Raw genomic sequence first — 24332 nt, 5'->3', positions numbered from 1 at the left:
TGAGCTCTGCCCAGCAGGCACCCCAGGAGTGGGGAGCCTGGGAGCACTTCAAGCTGTGCTGCCACCCCCCTCGTCAGGCAAAACACAGGGGGAGTGCCAGCTCAGACAGGTACAAGGAGTATAAACAGACCACCAGACAGTGAAAACCTGGGCAACGCTGTCGCAAGGACACTGAAAGTTCCTAGGCTTCACCAGTACACCACAGCACAACACAGTTGCATTCCTTTGCTGAGTAAGTACACCAGCTTCTCTCACTGATCTTACAACAGAATGTCTAGAGACCTATCTGGAAGGCTTTAAAATTTAGGGGAAGATCTGGCAGGAACTTGCTGGTTAGTAAGTCAATCTGAAACACAAATTAGCTTCATTGTAAGTGCACCTTTCCAACCAGTCAAAAAATACACCACAAAAAAAAAAAGAAACCAAACAAAAAAATCAACGCACTCTCACAAAAAAAAGCGCAACATACAGATCTGCCTTTGGAGAACTGTAAATAAGAAAAGCCGGTTAGTCTAGAAGTCAATCCTGTAGCACAGGAAAACTGGATTTTTTTTTTTTATTCTTGTCTCCTTTATTATTGCCAGCTAGAGGCTGGGTTGATTTCTTAAGTAAACTGAGGGAGAATAGACTGGACTTCCCTGAAATATTTCGCCACCACATTATTTCTGTATTGCAAAGTATCATTCAATTAACAACAGTTACAGGCAAAAGAAGTGTTGCTTGCATTGTAGTAAACAAATAAACGTCAAAACCCTGGCTTCTACTGTGCTAGGTGCTGTAGAAACATTGGGAGAGAAAGACAAAGACAGAAGAGCTTCCTAGTAAGGAGTCTGGTAATGAGACACCAACTACTTTATAGCTTCAGTCCGTTTACAGGCATTAGTAATTAAAAAATAGCTGGTTGGTTGACTACACAGAAGAAGCTGTGGTCACCAGTATGGTTCTTTATCATCCAGGTAACTGTGGAATAAGTCAACAAAAAGGCAGTGATAATGGAAAGACATGATAGTTAGGTGAATTTAACTAGCTTTTCTCTTAAGTTCCTATCCACTGCAGAGCTCTAGCAGAACTGGTGAAAACGACAAAGGTTAAACCATACTTATCTCACCACCACAGAGATGAGCCACGATGAAGCTTATTTAGCATTGATGTTACCACCTCACTTCACAGATGAGATGTATGTAGCAGAGACTGGTTTAGAGGTTAAGTTCTAGAACTAAGAACAAAAGTTCAGGGTTGAGATCCCAGGCCTATCATCTGTAGATGATCTTGGACACTTTATTTGGTTTTGCTGGATGAACAGGCTATCAGTAGTTTAACTTACACACGTTTCTGAAACACCTGCAGATCCCAAGAGCAGGTAAGCTCATACCATCACAATAGTGCAAAAGAAGATTTGGAAATAAAAATCCAGTTTTAATAGTGTGTATCCTTCCTCTTTCGTGCAGAAAATCTTAGCCTGAGTTTTCTCCTCCTCACTCTCCAGACTAACACAGGATCCTCATAGGTAATTTTTTAAGCCAACCTCCAAAACAGTACTTTGTAATGTCAGAATGACAAGTTACCCTTTTAAAAGTAAATAACTAACTCTACTCACAAGTTTCACATACATTTTGATTTAATTGAAACTATATTTCAATATACTTGAAACAAAACCCAAGATTTTTTGAAGACGGGACTCCCAACGTTTGAAACACTATTCCTTTCTACAGGCCCGTTTCTCTGAAAAACATTCACCTACACAATTTTTGCTTTATCAGGAACTTGCTACATTCCAAAGGGCTGCGCTCAAGGTTGTAACGTTCTTTTCCAGGCATTTTGCTGACTATTTCACTGCCAAATACAACCCTTTGCAGGACACACTTGTTTGCAAGAACTCAAAACCTCAGACGTTACAACAGGGCTGCAACAGCATGCTGATGGGAAGAAGCAGACGACTGTTTACTTCAATCAAAGGGAAAAAAGTGTGTCACTTTGTGTATATTTAAAACCAAGAATTAATAATTGACGTTTGCCTTCACACAGTCCTTTGATCCCAAAGCAAAACAAAACTAAAGGGATACACACAGTAGCACAGCTGCCCCTGGGGTGAGCCACTAGACAACTGCATACTGTGCAAGGTGGAGAAGAGAAGAACAGGCAGGAGAACGTGAGTTTGCCCTTGTAACAGGGAAATAACTTCTTCCGAGTCCTCACAGAGCAGCCAGACTTTCTGAGTATTTTCTGAGAGACCAAGTTGTAGACAGCACGATGGTAAACTGTATAAGTGGTTTGCTACTCTTAGTTTTCCCCTATAAATAGCAACCCCTCCCCGCTGCCTACAGCACTGCCTGACATCTCCCAGGCATACTTGGTATGCATACAGAGATATGACAGAATTTGACAGCAACAGGTTTCATTTGGAACCGTCTTCAAGGACATATTAAACGAGGCAGTCAAACCCACTTAAATACCCAACAGTGTATCAGAAGAAATCTGTTAAAAGGATTATTCTACATCCTAGTTGATTTCTGCAACAGTTGTATTTGTTGCAAAAGCCCTTTAAAGGAATCCGAGATAAGGAAATCACCTTGGGGCTGAGGCCTGGTAGAGCACGTCCACAACATTCATGAGCCTGCGAGAAGAAACCAGCTATTTTAAAAAGAGGTTTGGCAGAAGAGAACCAGACCCATCTCTGTTGAGTTGTTCAAACTGCCTCAGATATTAATCCTATTTCAGGAATATAGGGAGTGCTCTGGGCACAATGAGTCAGCAGGGTGGGGCATTTTTTTCCATGTTTGTGGACTGAACAGGAACAGAAAGAGCAAAAGAAGCTGGGAGCTAGGAATCTAGCACCTGGCTGCTATACAGGCAGGAATTCAGCAGGGTTAAGCCAGAAAAGCTCACAAATCTGTGCAGAACCAGCACTACAGATGAAAACAGAAGTCTCATCTGGGAGTCAAGTAAACATCCTAAATAAAATTGAAAGGAGAAACTGTAAAGATGTTTCAATGCTATAAGTTACCTGTATTTTCTCCTGATGACCCGTGTCCCTACTTGTTCTAGACGAAGCTTTTTAAGCAAATCACACTATTTGACATAAGTCTTCGTTGCACTATTAGGCCAGGACAACGACATTTTATATTTCAAAGCAAACGACTGTAAGAAGGCCTAGCAGTAACTTCTCAAACTCTCCTTCCCCAAACACACTCATCAAGGGAAAACATTCACATACTACGTAGTTATAAGATGTGATATTGCAGATGCCTCGTTACAGTAATTACATCATAAAAACTAAGATGAAATCTTAGCCCATGAACACTCACACATACACTCCTAGAAACCAAATGCAAGTTACTTAAGGACACCCTAAGTGTCCACACTCTCCTCTAAAAGCTGTGCTGACCTGACATCCACAGTCCTCCTTCCAGATGATCTATGACCTTAACAATCTTTTAGCAGAAGCTGGAGACTTTTTTTAGTCTTAGCAAAAAGGGATAATTTTATCTTCTTTTCCATTTTCTCCTAGTCATAAACAGTCAATGTATTTGCTGCTGTATTAATTAAAAACATGAAGTACTTACACAGGCCACCAAAAGAGGAGTCAGTCACAGGGACTAGGATGTCATCTGGTCTGTCTCGCAAACAATACTGACTGTAAATATATCTTTACCCCCATTTCCAGTCCTAGCATTCTATTTAGATTTATTCTACAAAACAGACTCTGTTTCAAACATCAGCAAGCCCTCAGGCTGCCTTTTCTTCCCTCCCTCAACAGCAGAAACAAAGCATCTGACTAGGGAAGAAGTACTCTGCCCAAAGGATACCCCAAATCTCTTCCTGAAATCCCAGAGCAGCCAGCTAATCAGAACTGAAATTGCTGAAGTTAAACATGACTTCTCAGCATTAATGTTCTCATTGTTATTTGAATTAACAACCTCAGAGTCCCGACAGACCGGGGGTTTAAGCATACATTGTCTTTCGTGGCATTATACTCTCTCCCCTCCAATACCAACCAATCAGCTGCTGCTCCAACACAAACATTTGTGGGGAGGATGGATGGGATCCATAGTTAGAGGGGTTTTGTGTTTTGGTTTGGGGAGTTTTGTGATTTTTGTTTGGTTTTGGCTTGGAAAAAAAACAAAACCACCCCACAGATATACTCCCTGATCCAGTTCTCAGCGTGAACCTACAAATGAACAGTTGTTGGCACAACTGACAGGGCAGCATGCCACAGCATGAAGCATTATCACCAAAGACAACTTAAATCAAGACTTAGCCTCAAGGGGCATAATACAAAATACTGGAAGACATATACAAACACATGTTGTAAGGCAGGGCAGCCCTTGCTTCAAATTTTAAACAAATAACAACCAAAACCAAAAAAAAAACCAAACAAACAACCCCGAACTAAAAAGTGGAAAAAACAGAGATCAACACATAAGCAGAACCAATCGCAGCCATAGGTAGGCAAATGCAACCCAAATTTTGAACTTAATTATTTAGAGGGGAAACTGAATGAGGTAATAGGAACACAGAACTAAGAAAGAAAGAAATAAGTAGCAGAAGAAAGTATATGAATTGTAGAAATCAGTGAAAGGGCAACCCTCCAGCAACAGAATTGAGTTTTTTTCATTCTGTTTTTTCTTTTTTACAGTATTTCCTTTAAAAGTTATATATGGATATAAACTCATTTTCTAAAGACGCACATATAGAGGAAGTTAATCTACTTTCCAGCTAAAAGAAGTGTGGTCCAGGAGAAAGGCACCAAATTGGATTCTAGGACACTAGGGCTCACCAAAATTCAGCCAGAAGCCTGAGCTTCCGCATCTCTAAAAATTGAGTTGCATACTTCCTTGTTAAAACACTTGGAAATTTATTTATGCAAATCACTATATAAGATAAAAGCTTGTTATAAATCCAAGGCTGTTTTTCTTCTAAAGTTCACTTTTCATTCTTTACATGTGTTTGAAAAAGAAACTTGCAAATGACTTGTTTCCTTACAAAGAAAAAACCACAACCACAAAACAACCAACTATCAAATACAATTAAAAAAGCCTATTTGCAATTTGCATGAGCCCTACATGGCAAGTGCCCATTAATGAGAAAAACAGTTTTAGCATTGGAATGTTTCCTTAACCAGCTGCTGATCTAAATATACAAAAAAAAGTCTGTTACAAAGTTTATGTGGAGCTTTATAAGGGTGCTTGTATCTTTGCATCAGTGCATATTTGCATATACATTGAAATCAGTCTGAAACACCTACATACAAAATAAAAGATTTAAGTTAGAAAATTCTTCCTCTTCAGATTTTTTTTTTTGTGCACACATATTCAGAACACATTTACATAACAGAAAATCAAGTCTCCTTCCTTGCTTTAAGTGGAGATACTGAGATTTCATACAAGTACTGAACTGGAGGACAGGCACCAACTGTGGAAAGATGCATAACCCTTTATCTGCAGTATAAATTTTAATACGTTTACATATCGAGCACGACAAGTAGAGCTTAGATCATATCAGTATGTGTTTTAGTTTGACCTGATGGTAAGACCACAAATTATGTATAGGTCAGTGCTCAAGCCTGAATAAATTTGGGGTGCTCAAGGTCAGGGCTAGGGCATGTTTGCTGAACACAAACATGACAGGTCAGCCACATCCAAACAGCTAAGATCACACCACGGTGCAACGACTTAAGTCTGTCGCAGGGGACTGCTTGGCTGAAAGGAAGGCATCTTCTTCTGTTGTCTCAAATACTCTAAAAACATAACAGACATATTTTTCTCTCCATGCATCCTAAAAAAAACCACCCTACCTGACCAAAATTCAGTCCTACCTCAGAGGACTGGACAAATCAAAAAAGTATAGCTGATGTTTTGATGTAAACATCATTTTATCACTTTCTCTTGCTTTTTTGCTCCTAAGATGGCAGAGGCAGAGTGGTGCTAAAAGAATCATTAAATAAAGCAAAAATGCTTTCCAAACTGCATTAGTGTTTCCAAAGCACCCGTCCAGGAAGCATGACAGATGTAAATGGACAGCTATCACAGTTCTCCAAAAAGTAAGAGAAACTTTAAAACAGAACCATGTTTTTGAACTGCCTGCCCAGTACAGCTCACAGACAGCTCTCATCTGCAATATTGCTACTGAAACTGGACAGCATAAGCTGCATGCATGTACGTTTCAAAACATTAATAACCTAGGCCTGTGAAAACCCCATCAGCTCTTTTGAAGTCAGATCAAGCTCACACTTCAAAATCAAGATATCTTGATTTTGAGATATTCTGGTTCAGGCAGTTATACAGAAACATACAGCTAGTGCTGTGGAGCTTTCGTCACAGCAAAAGAGTCACCAGAAATCCTCTGACATCAGCAAATCATGTATGAAGTCTTTCCTGAGATACTATTACAGTTCTCGAGAGTAGCCATTGCTGTGTCCAACTGTTAAACAAACAAAAACAATAATCCAAGCAAAAAAAAAAATTCAAAAATTCATTAAGCTCTCTCATTCCTTCCTTGATAGTTATCCCAAACTCTACCTCTTTTCCATAAGAGTAGTATTTTTTTCCTAAGGAGAACCCTGACCCTTTTGGCAATACAGGAAAACCCTGGTGATGGTAAGTTGACTTCAGTGATGCAACTGCAGGGTAAGAATTCATATTCTTACTACCTTACCAGGTGGATTTTACTGGAGGTGTCCTTCAGTGCTCCACTCCCCTGGGCGCACTCCAAAGGCTCCCTTTGAAGCTGAGTTCGGTGCACCAATATCTGCCTGCCCTCCACAGCACAGGTCTAGGCACCCGCTTCTTCTAGGCACAGCCAGTTCTTTGTTTACCTTAGGGAGTGTTAGATTTTCTCCTCTGCTGGGGTAACCATTATCTCACCCATTCACTTGCCTAGTGGAAATTTTCAGTACAACAACAGAATTTTTCAGTGGTGAGAGACAATGAACAAACAGGAGTATACAGATAAAATTGATGTCAAATTTCAGACATTGCCATGGAGCTCTCAAGCTAATAGTGAGGTGTCCTAAAAGAAACATTGTGATACTATCAATCACCTACTAAAACTCTGCTGAGATGAGATTGGCTGAGATGTACCCCTCACTCTGAGGTGGAGGCTGCAAGAGGACCTTCTGTCTCCTACATCTTCCTGGGATACATGTCCCCCCCCCACCTTAATACTACCTCCTTCCAAAACTTCCAGATTTTACAGTTCCATTCCAGGGTGTTGCCCACTCCTACCCCTGGCAAGATTGACAAGTGCTACTACTGGAGGAAAAGCAAGATCATCTTCTCTTCCCTAATACTGAAGCAGAGAGGGATTGGCATCAACTTGAAGTTTCTGGCATGGTTTCATGGCAACCAGCACTCCAGTAGCTCCAAATCTTTGGTTTGCTTTGACCATCAGTTTACTAATATAAAGTTATTTCACTCAGTGCATACAGAAGTTGCAATATCAATTTAGACTAGAAAGAGTCCAAGTGATGTATAAATCCTATGTATATATTTCTATACAAAGCAGTGTGGTTTCTCAACAACTGCAAAGGGAAAGGCTTATGGGTTTGCGTAAATCCTCAGCTGTGCTCAGGAGGACCTTCAAGAAATCCAGCAAACCAAAGTGAGGAAGCGCCTCCCCAAAGACTAAATGGCTGCAGGTACAGGTCCGCATTCTCTGGGCTATGTGTTCAAACATCACTTAGTGGAAAAGTGGAAAGTGGAAAATTTTCTTCAGTATGCCCTGATCTAAATTCATAAGCTCTGAGAGCCCCTGCACTCACATGAAGCAGAACCTAGTCCTCATCTGAACGATAAGAGCATCAGACCGTGCAAACAATCTCAATATTGCAATCAGCCTCTCATTACTGTCATTCAGTACAGATCAATTCAGCAAGACAGCCAGGCCTGTAGCTCAATACTACACCCGAAATAACAAAAGAAAACCGGGGAATTTTCTTGATCCCTATCATCAGGAAAGAGCATGGGGACCATCGGTCACATCTGCCAAAGGCCTTCGTGCTGGAAAAAAGTGAACTGTTGCGTAAGTGTAAGACGGCAAGTGGTTCCAATGCTCCCTGTTGAGGTGAGCACAGGCTGGCTCTTCTGAAGATACTTGAGAACTAAACACATAGTCCCCTTTCTCCCACACCAGAGCCCTCCACCTAATCAGATACATGCTTATCATGCAGTTGTTAGCTACATCTGCCTTTTGGGTCTCACTACAATCACACGTCTCCTAGGAAAGAGGGCCACAGCCCCATGGATGCATTCAAACTAGTTACATCAGCATGATTCGCAGCACACTTCATTCCTATGGGTAAGTTCCTTAGGAAAGAAGCTAGCAGAGAAAAGGCTGAACATAAGGTTCACTCAAATAATTATTCAGGTGATTGTTAGCCCCAACATTTTGCTGGTGTTAAGTGTGCTAGTTTTCTGTCATAGTCAGCAGCAGCTCTTGGAGGCCTTTGAGGAGCATGCTTATGTGAGCTGAGAGTTAGAGAGATATTTGGTTCAGCAAGTTAAGAAGCCAAGAGCACCTTGAGACAGTACTCTGGACTTGGCTAAACCATTCTCCTCCTGATACCCATCTACCTCATATCAATATTAGACTAAAGAAATAGCGTATGTCCCAAGGCTGAAGAACGTATTTTCCTCAAGACTACAGCTTGTCTTGTTTTCTTTTCCTCTTTGCAATTCAGATTTCACTCATCAGCTTTTTACTGAAGAAAAACAAGAAAAAGAAAAACAAGGAACAGCCTGTGAGATGTGCTGCTCTTCACCGCAGTCTCTGGTGTGGTGCAGGCTGCACACCACCCATACAAGGCACCTTTAATCACAGCTAAGCACTGGGCTTGGTATCTACCACAATTAATCCTAGACAGGAGAAGTGCAATAGAAGTTTACAACAGGATGTTCTCTGCTGGTTAATTCACAAACTCAAGTAATTAGTACAATTAGCAAAGACAAATATATTCATCCAAATACCACTATTTCCTCAAAGACAATGATAGAATGTTGCCAGATTGAGGCATTACTATGTTTTCCTAGAGTGATAACAGTGATTTCATCCCTATCAGACTGAGAGGTCCAATGACCACCTCAAGAGAACATAAAGCAGAAGTATACAAGACACCCAGGGAAGGGAAGGGAACTCCCACACTCAAATATTCAACCTAGAAGGATTCAAACAAAGGAGACAGTCTGCAGAAGAGGTGAAGGGCAAGGACGGGAGGAACACACAGAGGTCTTCCAACGGTGACCAACTCATCTTCTCAGCATACTGTTTTCTGAAACTTCGTGTGGTAATGTCACTGCTGACCATTATAAAAAAAAAAAAAAATCAGGAACAGAGATAGGTTAGCAGGGAGCAAAAATGAAGATTGCTATGAACCGAGGCAGTTGGACGCTAACAGTCGCATAAATGCGCTTTTCTGTGCCTTGGCTCACGCTAAGCACCATAATCTAATCTCTTTTGGGAAGCCCTGAGCCCAGCCAGGCTGACAGGCCATTACTGTCTTCCTGGGCAAAATCATCCCGCGCTCCGTAATTGCAGACTGCAGCAGATACAGTTCTCTGCGTGTGTATGTTACACCTCCCTAGTGACAACAGACCAATCACATTTACTTTTTAGCAGCTCAGACACGTTTGAAGCCTGATGCTCCAGGGAATGAGGCATTTTTCTTCAGAACAGATTATTCTAGGAAGCTGCTGGCCCATTTTCAAAGAACACACAGATATGACTGTAGGTAAGTGAGAGGACTGTAGGTAACTGAGGGGTTTGTTGCTTTTTTGTGTTTTTTTGAGTGGGTTTGGGTTTTGCTTTTTTAAACTATCCTAAAAACTAGAGCTTGCTTCAGCCTCACCCATATCATGGGTTAAAACAGGCACTCCTGATCTAGCTTTACAGCCAAGGGAGTATATAATTCCTGATAACATAATAGCTGGCATTTATCCCATCAGAGAAGTAGCTGCATTTCAGTGTTGAGCATAGAATATTCTAAAGTACTTAAGAAGAAATAAACAGACGCAGTGAGCCAGGGCTGCACAGTGCACTTCTACACACATCAAGAACAGGTCACAAACACAGAGGAGTTGCCAAATCCAAACATACGAGTTGCTCACTATTAAGTAACTACTGCAAATCCTGCCTTCTTAGATTTCAGATAATGCTGTGTGATCCACAGCAGCCTGCTACAGTTCTTACCATCCTGTTGTCACAGATCAATCTGCAAGAAAATTGGGGCTTTTTGGATAATTCAGAGTGAGACCTAACCTATGCAGAAGCTCCAAGAGAGGATGGGACACCAAAAACCAGAAGCAACAAGGATTGGTGAAGGCTGCAAATAACGAAATGACAGAAGGCAGCAACTAGGCAAAGGGTCTGCCATACCAACAGGCACTATTCAGTAGTATAAACCAATAGACTGAACTTCACTAATTCACTCTTCCTACAGGGCAATCATTGTGGATTCTCACACACATACTCCTCCTGTATTCATGTAGCCACGAGCAACTAACTCAGCTCCAGCTGCCACGTTTGGGCAGAGCTTTCTCTGAAACAGAGATTCCAATTACATTTGCAGTAATCTGATTACTACATCAGCCGTAACTTGGTTAAGAAAGGGTCTGAGAGATACCATTTTGGCAGCTGAGAAGAAGACAAAAGAGAGACATGCTTTTGTTATCTTAGTAACAGGAAGATTTGCAAACTGCAACCAGATTCGGTGACAGAAATACATCATGCTGGCCCTACGTGGGACAGTTTCACTGTTTAAAACTCATACAGTACAACTTAAAACAATTCTAGTTATGGATTTGTAAAACTGCCTCAGCAGTAAGACAGACCAACATTCAAGGATTTACTTACAGTTTAAAATACATGTGATGTGAAAGCAACCATAAAGATATGAACAGGAAAGCAATCCACCTTGTTATGAGTGAGCCGGCCAAAACCTGCTTTGTAACTTACAACACTCAAATTGTTGTTTTGGAAGTACTTCATTCACATGCAGTTCACCAAAACGAATCCACACCAGCATTTCTGTTGTCACTTGCAGTCTAACCCTCTATCTGCACAGCAAAGTTGCCATTCAACTTGTACCAGAACATCATTTCTTTTCCTACATGTGCCAGCAAGAGATTACTAAGTCACTGATACTTCACCAGGGAAAGACTGGATCAGGTCCTTATTATTCTTTCCATGCTTATCTGACTGGGCAGAACAAATCGAAGAGGAGACAGTCAAAACAACCTGCTTGGTTTCTCTGAGCGAAAGCAAGCTCCAGATAAGCTGTGCCTCCAATCAACAGTCTGATTTTCATGAACAGCAATATGCTTCCCTTGGTAACTGAAATGGAGCAATTCCCCTCAAACAGCTTGCCAAGCCTCACCTCATTAACCTTTATGGACTGACCTCCAAAATTCCTTGAAGCTGAAATACAGGTCCCCCTTGCCTCTGCACAATAACTGTTTATCCCTAAGAGGTTGGGGAGAGAGGGAGAGCGTTAGAGAGCGAACTGCTAAACATGCTAGAATTGAAAGAGAAAGACTTGTTTCCAAGTACTGGGGCCCAAAGCTTCACAGGCTTATCTCCTTTGCTGGCCCATCTTTCAGATAGCCTGAAACAATAGCTTTCTTCTTCCTTCAGCCGCCTAGAAGGAAGCCTCCATCCTAGAGGAGGTAGCGCACTGAGGCAGGCAGTAAGCCCCCGGATGCTCCCTACTCCCCCTGTCACTTCTCGGGGCAGGACTAAAATTTTGTACAAAACAGCAACATCCCTGTGCTTTTCCTCTGAAACCATTTGGACAGAGGCTGACAATTGTGAAGCAGAATGGATGCACAGTTCATACACATCTGTCAGTTCAACTGCTTTGGCCATAAACCAGTGCTTTTCCAGTACTTTGAACAGAGTCAGCAAGGACCACAGGAGCAGCTCACTGAGCCACAGGCTTAACACTGTAGTTCCATTTGCCTACACATTTCCTGCTCAAACGAAAGGTATTACCACCTTGTTGTGTGGCACTCACTGCAACGCTTTAGGGCTCTAGCCCCTGGCTCTGTGCAATCTCCATGCTGAAATCACCTAGGTCCAATTGTTCTGGCATACAGAACAGCATTCTAGTCTGTGGTCACCACAGTATGGATGCTGCGTGGATATCCATATGGCTCTGTTGCAGCTTGGTCCCAGCCTTGAGTTCCTACAAGACTCTCAAACTCTACACGTGTACTGGTATTATATTTCACCTGCCCACCCACAGGTCACTGCCTGCCTGGTAGGCTCTCACGCAGCAGTGGCAGGTGCACGAAGTGGGCTCATCTCTACTGCGAGACAGACGACTTTTAAATTGTTGGTAATTATGCAGGGACCTAACCCATTACTTGCAGAAACCATAGCTCTCTGTCTACTTACTCCATAGGAAAGCCAGTCTCGCCTTGATATCTCTGTCATGACCATAAAAATGAGCTTCACAGAGACAGATGAGGTGACACCAGCACTCTCCAGGGCTTCCCAGTATCAGACAACTACTATCTGGCTTGGTTTACACTCTCATTTCAAGGGCAGGTGCTTTATGATTGCAGAAGAACCTGAATGCTTGGGTGGGAGAAACTCCATGATTTAGGGTGAACCTATGAAAAGCAAAAATAAAATCTACACGCCATTACTTATGGTAGGCCTGAGGTAAAGGTTAGCAACTGTTTGTGGAAGGAGGAACAAAACAAACAAATAGAATTGCAGAGTCCACTATAGTCACTGAGGACATAAAGCAGAAGCTCCACAGATTCCACTAAACTCATCTAGAGGGAAAGAGAAATCTGGCAGAGAAAGAGAAGAACCTCTTTGCTCCCTCCGACTAAGAAGAGGGGAGTGGTAGCCCAAGCAGCTTGATAATCTCAAAAGCCACTAAATCGCTGGAAAGCAAGGCGGGGCGGCATTTAAACAGCATCTTGTCATCAGTGCTCCTAGGAAATCCACAGATTATCACAGCAAAGGATTAAAATATGTTTCAAATGTAATAGTGGAAAGAACTAAACAAGAGACAGAGAAAATTTAAACCTCACTCTTGATTCAATGTAAGTCATGGACTGACAGCAGGACCTGTAGCCAGCAGCCCTTAAAATTAACAGGTGAGCTGCACATTATGAAAGTTCCCACATTTCAGATCCTCAGAAAAAAGAATCACTACTGGTGTACTGAAGCCTGCCTCCGCTGCTCAAGGGAAAGTTGTGTTTCTAAACAGTAGCAACAGCACTGCCATGTTCCCTCACAAGTCGTCTGTACTGCTAAAACATTGCAAAGCACTTTTCAAACTACATCTTCTAAAATACACAGAATACAACAGCAGGTAGAAGAAGCGCAGAATTAAGAAACTTGTCCAAGATCTCAGAACATGCAAGTAACTCAAGAACAGACTCTTGCAGAAACCGGTACAGAACAATGTCCTTTCACATTACTTGTTTTCTTGAGGCTTTAAAATTAAGTAGCATCAAGGATTACCTTAAAAGCAGGAAATTAAGATGCTTGCCTATCTGGCCAGGCATTTAAGGCATACAAAAGCTGAACAATCTACAGCACTAAGTATGTGCTTTAAAATGGCATTCTGCTCAGCTGAGGTAACAGGAATTTTGAGTCTTGCAGTTCTCATGCATAGATAAATTCCAGCGCTTTCCTCTGTCTACATCAAACTCACTAAAAACACAGAGAACACTCCAAGCTGTTCACAAAGGGACATTCAGCACTCCCACACTTAGCAGAGGCTAAAATAAGTAAAACTTTACTCCCAATGGAATTACATAACACAAATCCCCAAACTGACCTTATATTAAGCACTATGGCTGCCGGTAGGTTTCTAGAGAGTGAGCCTCGCAGAACTCTCTGGAGAGCACTATCAGGTCCTCTCAAGTGAAAGAAGCCACTACTGGGGCACCTCTACGGAACCAGCTTTGCAGGTAAATATTATCCATGTGGACTCCAGACGAGTTTCCCTGTTGTCATGCAGATATGTAAAGTCATTTCACACACAGAGCTATGAGGGAGCGTGCACCGATTTTACAAAGCAGGCTGTAAAGTCAAGCAACAACTCCAGCATGTTCCGTCGTTATTATTTAAAAAACTGACCCAGCTAAGGCCATTGTGAGGCCTCGTCACTGCGTAATGGCACTATGCAGCTCTGCGCTTGGTTATAAGCAGAAATGCACAACGGGTGGCTTCTCTTGTGTCTGTCTCTGCAACTAATGTTTAACAGCAGACAGAATTTAAAAATCTTGTTCTTCCTCCACAATACTCAAACTTAACTGAAAGTTAAGATGTGATTTTTTTTTCTATTCCCACTTCAAGAAATTAGTGATACATAATTAATTGTAACATAAATATCTTTGCCTGGGCTCCATTAAGTACTTTTAATAGAAAGTACAGTTATCACCAAATCTCAACCCTGAAGCTCTCAGTCTGCTCCTTGGCAAAAACTGAAAGCCCACTAGCTTGGCCTGATTTAAGGTTTTTGATAACTCATCTCCAAGAAACCAGATTCAAATTTTGGCTTGGATCCCATTCGCTTAAGAGTTAGGTGACCTCCTTCTAGTCATTTTTTGTATTACAAAAGTAGGAAATTATCACTCGACTTTGAACTCAGGAAAGAATTTGGACAAATCAGCATTTGTCCACTGAATGAGCTCAAGATGCACTGGGACGGCAGATCCAGACCAAAAGTTCACGTCACACCTGTCCACATCACATTCCGCATTATTATGGCCAGAGTCATGAAAAGCAAAGCCAGCAAGCACGGAAAAATCTGCATGCACAAAGAAGACAAATACTATTGAACAAACCCCACTTGATGCTATTTAACATTAAGGCTGGCCAGAACCTGTCATGATTCAAACCTGCACTCTCTGTTCAAGCAAAACTTTAGGGAAGCCTGGCAGAACGAGTGACTGAACCACAGGTGCAGAAAAAGCTGTCTGGATCTATGAACTGCTTTGATATCATGTGGTGATGGAGAACAGTCCACATCAGAGCACGATTGCTGGGAATGGTAGCCAGCCAGCTAATCACACAGTGATCTCTCACGCCTTTTGTTTTGTTTCACAAAAAAAAAAGAAATTCTGCCAATTGGTTTCAGATCAAATTTTTTCCTAATCAGGAAAGAAAGAAAATTTATACAAAATGATGCTCAGTAGGAATTAATCAGAAACACAGTCCTCCTGAAGGCATAAGCCTTTTTGGTGAAGTAAAAAGTTGCCACCAGCCAATGTGCAAGACAGTAATGATTAGCCATCTGGTGAAGGTTCCTGCTAAGCTTGCCATGTTACCCCCTATGCTGAGGAAAGCAGAAGGTGGATCAGTTACATTCTGTCCTTGTCTGCAATTGTGTGGCCATCCTTAGGAACAAGACACAAAGCTTTCCAGTGCAACCAGGAATTGTAACTGTTCTGACTTTTCAGCAGCCCTTTTTTTTTTTTTTTCATCACTGCATCCCAGCTAAATTATTTAAAATAAAAATTATCTATTGCCTTTCTGAAAGCTGAATTTATCCTCAAGCTTTATCAACCTTTATTATTGTTCCCCCTCTGTTTTCTTCTGCAAAAATTGCAACTGCCAGGAGGCTTCCCAGTCATCTAAAGAGCATCAGTAAACAAGAGCAGAGACAGATGGCTGCAGCTCAGTTTAAACCAGCACAAGATCCAGCCTCTCCCCTGCATTGCAAGTACTACCCAAAAGATACAAACATATACATCAACCCGAACAAGAATGCAGTAGTTCCAGGCAGAAAACAAGTATGTATATAAAATCTGATGAGGAAGAAGTCACTGTGAGGACAGGGTGCTGAGGTTTCATGTGCAGTGAACATCCATTACAACCGTACAGCCTTCTGATAACACAACGGGATGTAAGCATGGCGGGGGGGCAGGGAAGAGTTCTCCCTCTATTGTTGCTCCCAAAAGTATTGCTGGCAAAAACAATCAGCAGGGAAGGTAAAACCTGGCATCTCCTTCCAGCAAAACTACTCTTCCGAGAACTTGTACAGTGAACTCACACAACCTGAGGAAGCGACAGCATCTCTGATAGGCCTCAATTCACCCACTACTTCAGGAATTCAGTCACATGGACAAATAACATGCTAACCCTTATTAATATGCCAGACTCAGAGACAAAGAAAACCCACAAGGTAAGCCACAGATTTAGAATGACAGAAGTCTATCAAAACAAGCATACTGGGTAGTTGTTTTTTTTTCACTCCTGGATTTGATTGTTTTTCATTTACTGCATCAGAGACTACTGTTGTTAGCACAAGATACTTTTTACATTATGTGCCTTGCCTCGCTAAATAGATTCAGATATCCACGTACATTCAATAAATCTATCTGAATCAACATAGTTCACTGTCTGCCTCTTCCACCAACTCTAAATCCACTCTGATTCCACAGGCACACCTGCATGCCTGAATGGCTTACATAAGAACGGGTTAAAACATTGCCCATTCTTCCCCAAACAAAAATTTTTCCTCTGTTGAAATTAAATTAACAGCTCTCCCTCAGGGCTTCCTGATATTCCAAGTTCTTCCTTCACCAAGTGATAGCAGAAAGCTTCAAGAACAGGGTTGCACAATCATCACCTTCAATTGGCTCTAATTGAAGGATGACACGAGACAGAACAAGAAACTAGCACTCCAATTAACACAGACAGGAAAAAACAAGATTGTGGGAGCAGCATCATTACTGGTAAAGCTCCAGCAAAACCCTCAAGTTGTCGCATGTTGGCACGCTACCACCTCTGAGGTAGAGTTTAACTACTCCTCAGTGCAAGAGTACAAGGGAGGGAACAATCTGGTGGTGAATACTGAACAGTTCTGGCCCCGTTTTACCTCACTGTTCACACTGAGACTTCAAGAACTGATTAACACAGGACTCCATTGAGCCTCTCAAGAAAAGCCCGAATCAACCCTCCTGGGAATCCAATCTGTATTCCCAAAGTGCAGTCTGATGTATGCTTCTGCAGGACCTTCCTAAAACAAGACAACTACAAAACAGACTTCTCACATTAAACAGTTGCCCCTAACAGCGACTCACCCAGGCTCACCTAGAAAACCTTTCCCATTCATTTCCATGATTCTATCCATACATTTAAAAGACTAAACAAAAAGCTGGTACACACCTGTATCTCCATGGAAGCAGCTGTCCTGGTGACATCTCCCAGAAGGCAAATCTCCGTCACTTGGCCAGATCTGTCCTGTCTTTCGAACACCCACAATAGTAGCCTCAGACACAATGACCTGCTGCTGCCTGTGCCGCTTTTGAGACTGGGGGGTCGGTGGACTGCTACTGTCAAAGGACTGCTGAGAGTTCTGGGAGGGAGAACGGCTTTTATCCCGATACATGCGGTACGTGGTAGGGCTGGGGGAAACATGGCTGGACTGCCCTGAGGAAAAGTCTTCCTCACTGGAGGTAAGGTTCTCATTAGAGCTGCAATCAGGAGTATACCCTCCTCCAATATCTTCAAAACTCCTGGGGGAATAAGATCTCCTGGGCCATGTCAGATGTTTTTCCTGGTCAGTTGCGCCCTGATTTCGCAGAATAGGTCCTTTCCCTTCTCCTTCCCCCATCATTCCACCAACATAGATACTTTGATAGGGTTGAAAGTCCATGGGCTGCCAAGGTGAGCGGTTGCTGCCATTGGCATTAATCAGGTTATCTTTGAGAAACCTGGAGTTCAGTTCAGCATCCTCATATTCTCCATCATAGCCAAAGCTGCTCTCCGAGGACCTTCCCCTGTAAGCAGGCCTCTGGAACTCGCTGAAGCTGGGTACCATGTTAGAAGGGAGGGAGTGCAAAGACTTTTTGCGTTCCATTTGCATGGCTTGGCTACCAAGGGAGCTTATTTTATCGGAAACATCTTTATCATTGACCTTTACTAGACCCTTCTCATGATGATACTCCATGTTCACATAAAAGGGCTTTTCAACAACGTCCTTGTTATCTCCAGAAGAATGTGAATTAACCTTTTTAATCCTCTCAAAATTGGACCTTAGGGCTGCCACGCTGGTGCTGTTCCCTCTCTCCTTAGAAATAGGTTCAAACGATCCCTCCTTCTCTGCAGATCCCGCTAGCCGGCGAGTGGAAGCTGATCTGTGTTTTGAAGGAGAGCCATCTGTATCACAGCGATTCTCCATATCTTCTACAACTCTCTTGAGTTTCTCTTCCCCATAGTACTTACACCTGTCCTGCTCTCCCTCTCCATGATGGGGGCTGTCCAAAGGCGACAGGTCTGACCCATCGCTCTGGGTGGACAGCTTCCGCAGAGAGGATATCCTGGGTTTGAACTTTTCCTCCCCAGAATGTGACTTGCTTTTTTCGTATTCGTCTAGGTCAGCAGACTGGTGATGATGCAGGTCTTGGATCTGCTGCTCTGCACTCCCTTCAGGCAACTGAGAAACACGTTTAAAACCCCATCTCTGTCTATCATAGCTTTTTTTCTCCTTTGCCAGAAGAGTCTGCAGGTAAATCATGCGGAACCTCTCCTTGTTGACCTCCATCTCCAGTCTCCGGATAGATGCCTTGCACATCTCCAGCTCCTGTTCAATATCTCCCACAGATTTCAGCTCCATTTTAGGAGGCTCAGAGTCTGCAAACTGTGCCTTCCAAGCCTCCACAAACCCCACAGGGTCCACCATTTTGCATATAGGAGTAAGTGGAGAATACGGGAAGGAGGCTGGAGAGAATAAACCAACCGGATCTCACATGTAGAAGCAGAAACAGCTCCGGCAGGGTCAACTCAACGCGTCGCTTTCACGGTCCATGCAGGAAAACTGGGAGGCAAACGGCAGTCCTCGGAGCAATCTCTTCTCCCCGTCTCCTTCAGCTTTTGCCGGACCCAGCCCCCCCGTACCCTCGCTACTCTCTCCCCGACATGACTGATCTTTCGCTAACGAACGACAACGCTCCCACCCCGGCGATCCCAGAGCACTTCAAAGCGGGTGGACAAAGGAGCGGGCTCGGGGCGGGGGAGGGAAGGTAAATATCGCCCCCCACCCACCCACCCACCTCCTGCCACCGCCGCCCTGGGCACGGTCCTCGGTGCAGCCACGCTCGGGAGTCCTCCGCTCCGTCCTCCCTCGCCAGCCCCCGTGTTGTGCTTTCTCTCTCTCCTCCTTTCCCCCTGCCCCTTCCCCTGTCTCCTCCTCCCGGCTATTGTGCTGTCCTCCGGGCGCACACGCTCTCCGGAGCCTCCGCGCAGAGCGGCGCGGCGGCGGCGCGTCCCGCGGCGAGCTCCGCCGCTACCCCTCGGTACCCGAGCGCCCCGCGGCCCCGCGGGAGCCCGCTGGGCGCGGCGGCTGGCGGCGCGGCAGCCCCTGCCCGCGGCTGCCCATCGCGGCCCGGCTCTGGCGGCGGCGCCCCGGATCGCGGCGCTGCGGAAAGGGAGGGGCGGAGCGCGGCGCGGCGCGGGGGCCTCTTAAAGGGGCAGCCCGGGCCGGCGGGGAGGCCGTTCCCGCGGCACCGGGCACCCCCCGCGCCCTTCCCGCGGCGCGCTCGGAGGCGGCGGCCGCCGAGACAAAGGGTGATGCGCGCGCTCGCGTACGTTCGCGTGGGCTCCCGCTGGCCGCCACGGGCCTGGGCGCCGCCAGAGGCAGGCAGGAGCGTTCCTAAGCCGGGCAAGAGCGCGGCGTGCGCAGGGCGGTTCCGTCCCTGCCCGCACAGCCACGCCGGCGAACGTGGCGTGTCCCTGTAACCTCTCGTGTTCGCAGCACCGCTCTCCCCCGGCGCTCACCCTCAAAGGCGGCGTTTCCCCCCCATCAGTATCAGGGCTGTTTAGGAGCAGGCTGGGCATTCACTCAGCCCTTCCTTCCTTGCCCGTAAGTGACAAGCTGGATTTCTGAGATGGGCAAGTCCAAAATCCCTACGATATGAACAATAAAGGCTGCTTTGTTCAGGCGTCAGTCTCACTTTCGTCCTGTATATTTTCCCAGCCACAATAACTGGGAGTCCCACGCCTCAGCTCTGGGTGACGGGTGGCAAATGATTTAAACAAAAGTCCAGCTGCTGAGCATTACTCCTGAAATCACAGCGCATGATGGTTCCTACCCCCTGGATCCTTTCCATCTACCAATTCAACCTCTGAAAAAGTGGTAACACATACACCTGACGTCCTGTTTCACCTGTTCAGATGACAGGAAAAAGTGAGATATGTGTGTCTCATATCCCTCATAAACCTGCTTCTTCCATGTCTGCAGTGAGGTATATCTTTTCTGGTACATGTTACTAGAAGAGAGGGTGGAATACAGCCCCAACAAGAACTGACAAAATCCTGTAAGAATGAAAAGCACAAGTCCACGGGAGTAGCTCTCTTACCTTTGGAGATATGTAATGTTTCAGAATCCATTAAACAGTATTTTTCTTCATGCTTTTTTTTTTATGCCAAACAAAATATTTTCGGGTATTTTCAGACATATCATAAATGACTAATCTTGTGTTCAGTTTTGCATAGTTCATCCCTCTTGGTTTTTGTTTCCTGGCTTTAACATCTTTTCCTGCACTTGTTTCCTCAGCGTTTAACACATAACAGGCATTGGCTGACCTGTATGGAAAACAGATTATAATCTAAACCATAATAAAATCTGTATGTTTAGTAAATATGTCTACAAATTTTTCAAGAAATTTCAATCTTTCACAGAAATAAAATAAATTGGCTTTTTTCCATTATATTATTTGCTATTTGTCTGCCTTAGTGCCAGTTTGAACAACGAAATTCTGACATGCAACGTATTTCCAGTAATATGAAGTTTAAGATTGTACTGGCGCGGTTATGACAATGCCAGGTGTACAGCATAGGGATATGTTCTGAATTCATACATTACTTTTACCAAAGTCTCACAGTTCTGAGTTTTTATGTCTAAAGTTTTTTCTGTTATGTTCACTTTTCTGACATTTGTGCCCTTTCTGGAGGGAGTAAGAACTCTGATGAGTCAGAGGAGGGATTTCTGTAGGCACACTTAACTTTTAGGGATTAATACTATTAAAAAGCTGCACCCTCTTTATCTATAGAGGTACTACAACATCAGAAACTCCAGTGGGAATTGAAGGGAACTCTGAATTTTTGCTGATACTTTATGCATTCAACAGACTATTATTTTAACAGGATTCAAAATTTCAGTAAGGCTACGGTGGCAGACACACGTCAGTGATTTGAGACTGAGAATCCTGTGATGAGGGGGCTCGACTACACACAGACTGTCCAGCATATGCCCTCCGCGGGCCTACCAGAGACTGCAAAGCCCTTCCCAGTCTACACGGAGCTGGTACTACAGTGACCACAGAGCTCCCTCCTGTGGGAGAGAGGAACCAGCTGGTTCAGGCTTAAAAGCTCTTCAACTGTCAGTTCGGAACGGTTTCTTCAGCACGGTCCCACACGACAGAATCAGAGGTTTTGTAAGAATGAAAAAAAAAAAAAAAAAAAAAAGGTAGCATAAAAGCAGAGTCTTTTAAAGAGAAATAAAACATGATTTCTGATTAATCTGTGGCTGAAACTAAGAAACTATATTTTTGTAGCACAAAGCAGCACTCTGGTAGAGTTTGACAAGAACAGTAAGTCTCAAGAAATCCAGTCCAGTCTAAATCATTCTATGAACCCTGGAAAATGGGAACTCTCCTTAAAATTCAGAGAAAGGAAATTTCTTGCTGTGAGAACAACCTTCTGGCCAAAAATACAGTCATCTCCACTACCAAATGCAGATTCTGCTACAACTTCAAGTGGCCAAACACTTCATTTTAACCCACGTGCTCAGATGATGTGACACAGAGAGAAGTTTCTAGCGTTTGCTCACCAGTGCGTTATATTGCACTCCCTAGAACAACCTCTAACTTTTGATGAAAACCTGAAAAGACACAGAAGAAGACAGATTTATTCCTGAAGAATGGACTGCAGTCGTACCACAACAAGGTGAGCCTGAGCTGGGAACCTACAGGAAAGATCCGAATCACGTGACCTATAAGAATATAAATAGTAATATCCTAAAATGCCAAATAATCATTCAAAAGTCAGAAACAACATCACTAAAACATAAAAAGAAAAGCCTTTATAGTAAGAAATGAACTTTGCCTCTCAGGTGACTGTTTCTTAAACAGCTTTTGATCAATTACTAGTTGTTTTGCTCAGAGATACACACACTTATTTAAACAGGAACTCATTAATACATAAACTTCTACTTACTAAGACAAGAAACAGAATAACATTAGTTCTTCTTTTCAGAAATTGACTATTACGATTGCTCTTTAACTTTGCTTCAGACTGCCTCTGAATTTCCCTTCTCCAATTTCTCAGCTGCAAATTCCACAAGGAAGCTGGCACTGCACTGTCACCATGATTGCTGCGAGGACTTCAACTGGTATAGAAAATGTGTTTTAGCCTACCTATGTTTAGAGGCAATACAGTTGTTCCGACACCGTTTTCAAAAACACTCAGGCTTCTTCAAAGCCAATTAAGTTGCTGATAGAATGGATTAACATGTATAGATAAAACATGGACCAGACAGAAACATTTAAGAACCTGCAAATTCACATTTCTTTTTCAACCAAAGTTAGATTCCTTCAGGCTTTCCTAAGCAATTCATCATTTCAACATGATCCAAGACTCATTTTAGATGATTGATTATAAATACTGAGTTCTTAGCAGGGGAAGCCTCAGTGGGGCTAGAAAACACTCCCAAAAAAAGAACCAACCAAAAAAACCCCAGTCTCAAAGCATTCACAGGGAACATCCAGAGGGAGCTAGACCATTGTCAAGTGATATTTAACGACTGAGAGTATTGCATTTGCAGCTCCAGAGGACAGAAACCAGTAGTGACATCAAGCAATGTACTAAATCACTAGGAAAAAAGCTATTCCAGTTGATTTTCCAAGCAGCATGATTGCATTGCTGAAGAGACTGCATCTCTGATTTTGTACAATAATTGCGCTGAGCAACAAAAGAAACAAGAGATACATTTTTTTTGGGGAAAAAAACCCAACCCTGATCTTTTCTTAGATTTGTTACTGAGTCATGTTGCAGCTGTAAACACTAACATGTCTGCACTGAAATCTAGCACCTAGCCCAGACAACATGATTTGCTGCAGTAGGGTGACCCATCTTTTCTACTCTCATTCAAACTCAGTAAATATGAAGACCATGGCTGTGCTGCCCACTCAGTGCAGCACGTGGTACAAGTGAAGCGTGTATTCGTCATCCTTGTGAAACAGATTTGGGAGATGAACAAACACAAAGAACATCACAAGGCCAAAATATTACCCATTTAGAAAAATAACTCCTTACATACCCACACATACTCATTTTCTCCACCAAATGCTACATTTGTGTCTTTGCCAACAGAATCAGCATAATTGCCAGAGTGAAGATTGTCCGATAAAAAAAAGACACGGAGTTCCTAGAGCTCTATTCATCATATTCTATGAAGCTGCTCTAACTTACGTCATAAGAAAATAAAAGTAATAAAAAGGATATTAAGTAATCTTTTCTCCACTTTTTCCTATTTCTTATAATAAAAATTGGGAGAAGAAGTCAGAGAATCTAGAATATTTTCAGTTTGATGCATAGATTTATTAACAAATGTCTTTATTTTCTCAGCAACTCAAATCTGAAAGGTCCTGGTATGGTCAGTTTTCCAGATACTGTTGTTTCTGTAATGATTGAATTAATACCTTAAACTGTAACTTGTAACTGTCCATAGGTTTTCTTCTTTCTCTCCATTTAAAATAGGTGCAGTATGAAATTTAGAGCATTATAGAAAGTGTTCCACTCTTTTTTTCTTATTTATAGTAATTCTGAAGGGCCATAAATTTGTGTTTTAGTGCAAGCAAAAGATTTATAGCATCTGATTCATCTTTAGAGAAATATCACTAATTAGATGCTCAGAACTGAGCATTAAAACTCAGTGACATACTGGAAAAATTAGAGAGAAATAAAATGAGTGTGTTTCCCTTTCACTCTTTTGCAGTTTAAACCCAATTATCATAATCAATCATACTAAAACAATTTCACAAATACTGACCAAATATTTGTTATAGTAATTTCTGGCAACATTATTTGTCATTCAAATTTCTGGCAATGTCACTTATCAGCAGGAGTGACTTTTGGCATCACTCATTGTTGCCCAAAGAGCAGAAGAGTATTGTAAAGCTGCCTTACTTCGATGAAATTCAGTGGTACTCAGAGCTAATCTCTCCCCATTAACCAATGCCTGTAATTTCTAAAGAACTAATCGCACAAGGTTGTGTCAAAGGGTATTTGAAAAGGCAAAACTGGGGCAATGTTTTTTTGATCCAGCCAGCACACCAAGTCACAGCAATACGTCCACAGAGCAGGCTCTA

General features: G+C 42.9%; 1 protein-coding gene across 2 annotated transcripts in view; it reads right to left on the bottom strand.

Annotated features, from left to right (window-relative positions):
- BCR (BCR activator of RhoGEF and GTPase) overlaps positions 1 to 18646 on the bottom strand; it is a 97317-nt gene extending 78671 nt beyond the window's left edge. The window contains exons 1-3 of one of the 2 annotated variants that reach the window (XM_086623290.1): positions 18386 to 18646; positions 18223 to 18295; positions 17131 to 18147 (exon numbers count right to left, since the gene is read on the bottom strand). In XM_086623290.1, the coding sequence (XP_086479416.1) occupies positions 17131 to 18147; positions 18223 to 18295; positions 18386 to 18646 (1351 nt within the window). Of the gene's footprint in view, positions 1 to 17130 lie in introns of both variants that reach the window. The other variant, XM_086623289.1, reaches the window with a different exon arrangement.
- Between the last annotated feature and the right edge of the window lie 5686 nt (positions 18647 to 24332).

The sequence above is a fragment of the Tauraco erythrolophus genome, chromosome 19 (assembly GCF_009769465.1).
Source record: "Tauraco erythrolophus isolate bTauEry1 chromosome 19, bTauEry1.pri, whole genome shotgun sequence".
Lineage (NCBI taxonomy): Eukaryota > Metazoa > Chordata > Aves > Musophagiformes > Musophagidae > Tauraco > Tauraco erythrolophus.
The sequence above is the reverse complement of the archived record's forward strand: the minus strand, read 5'-3'. Positions and strand labels throughout refer to the sequence as shown.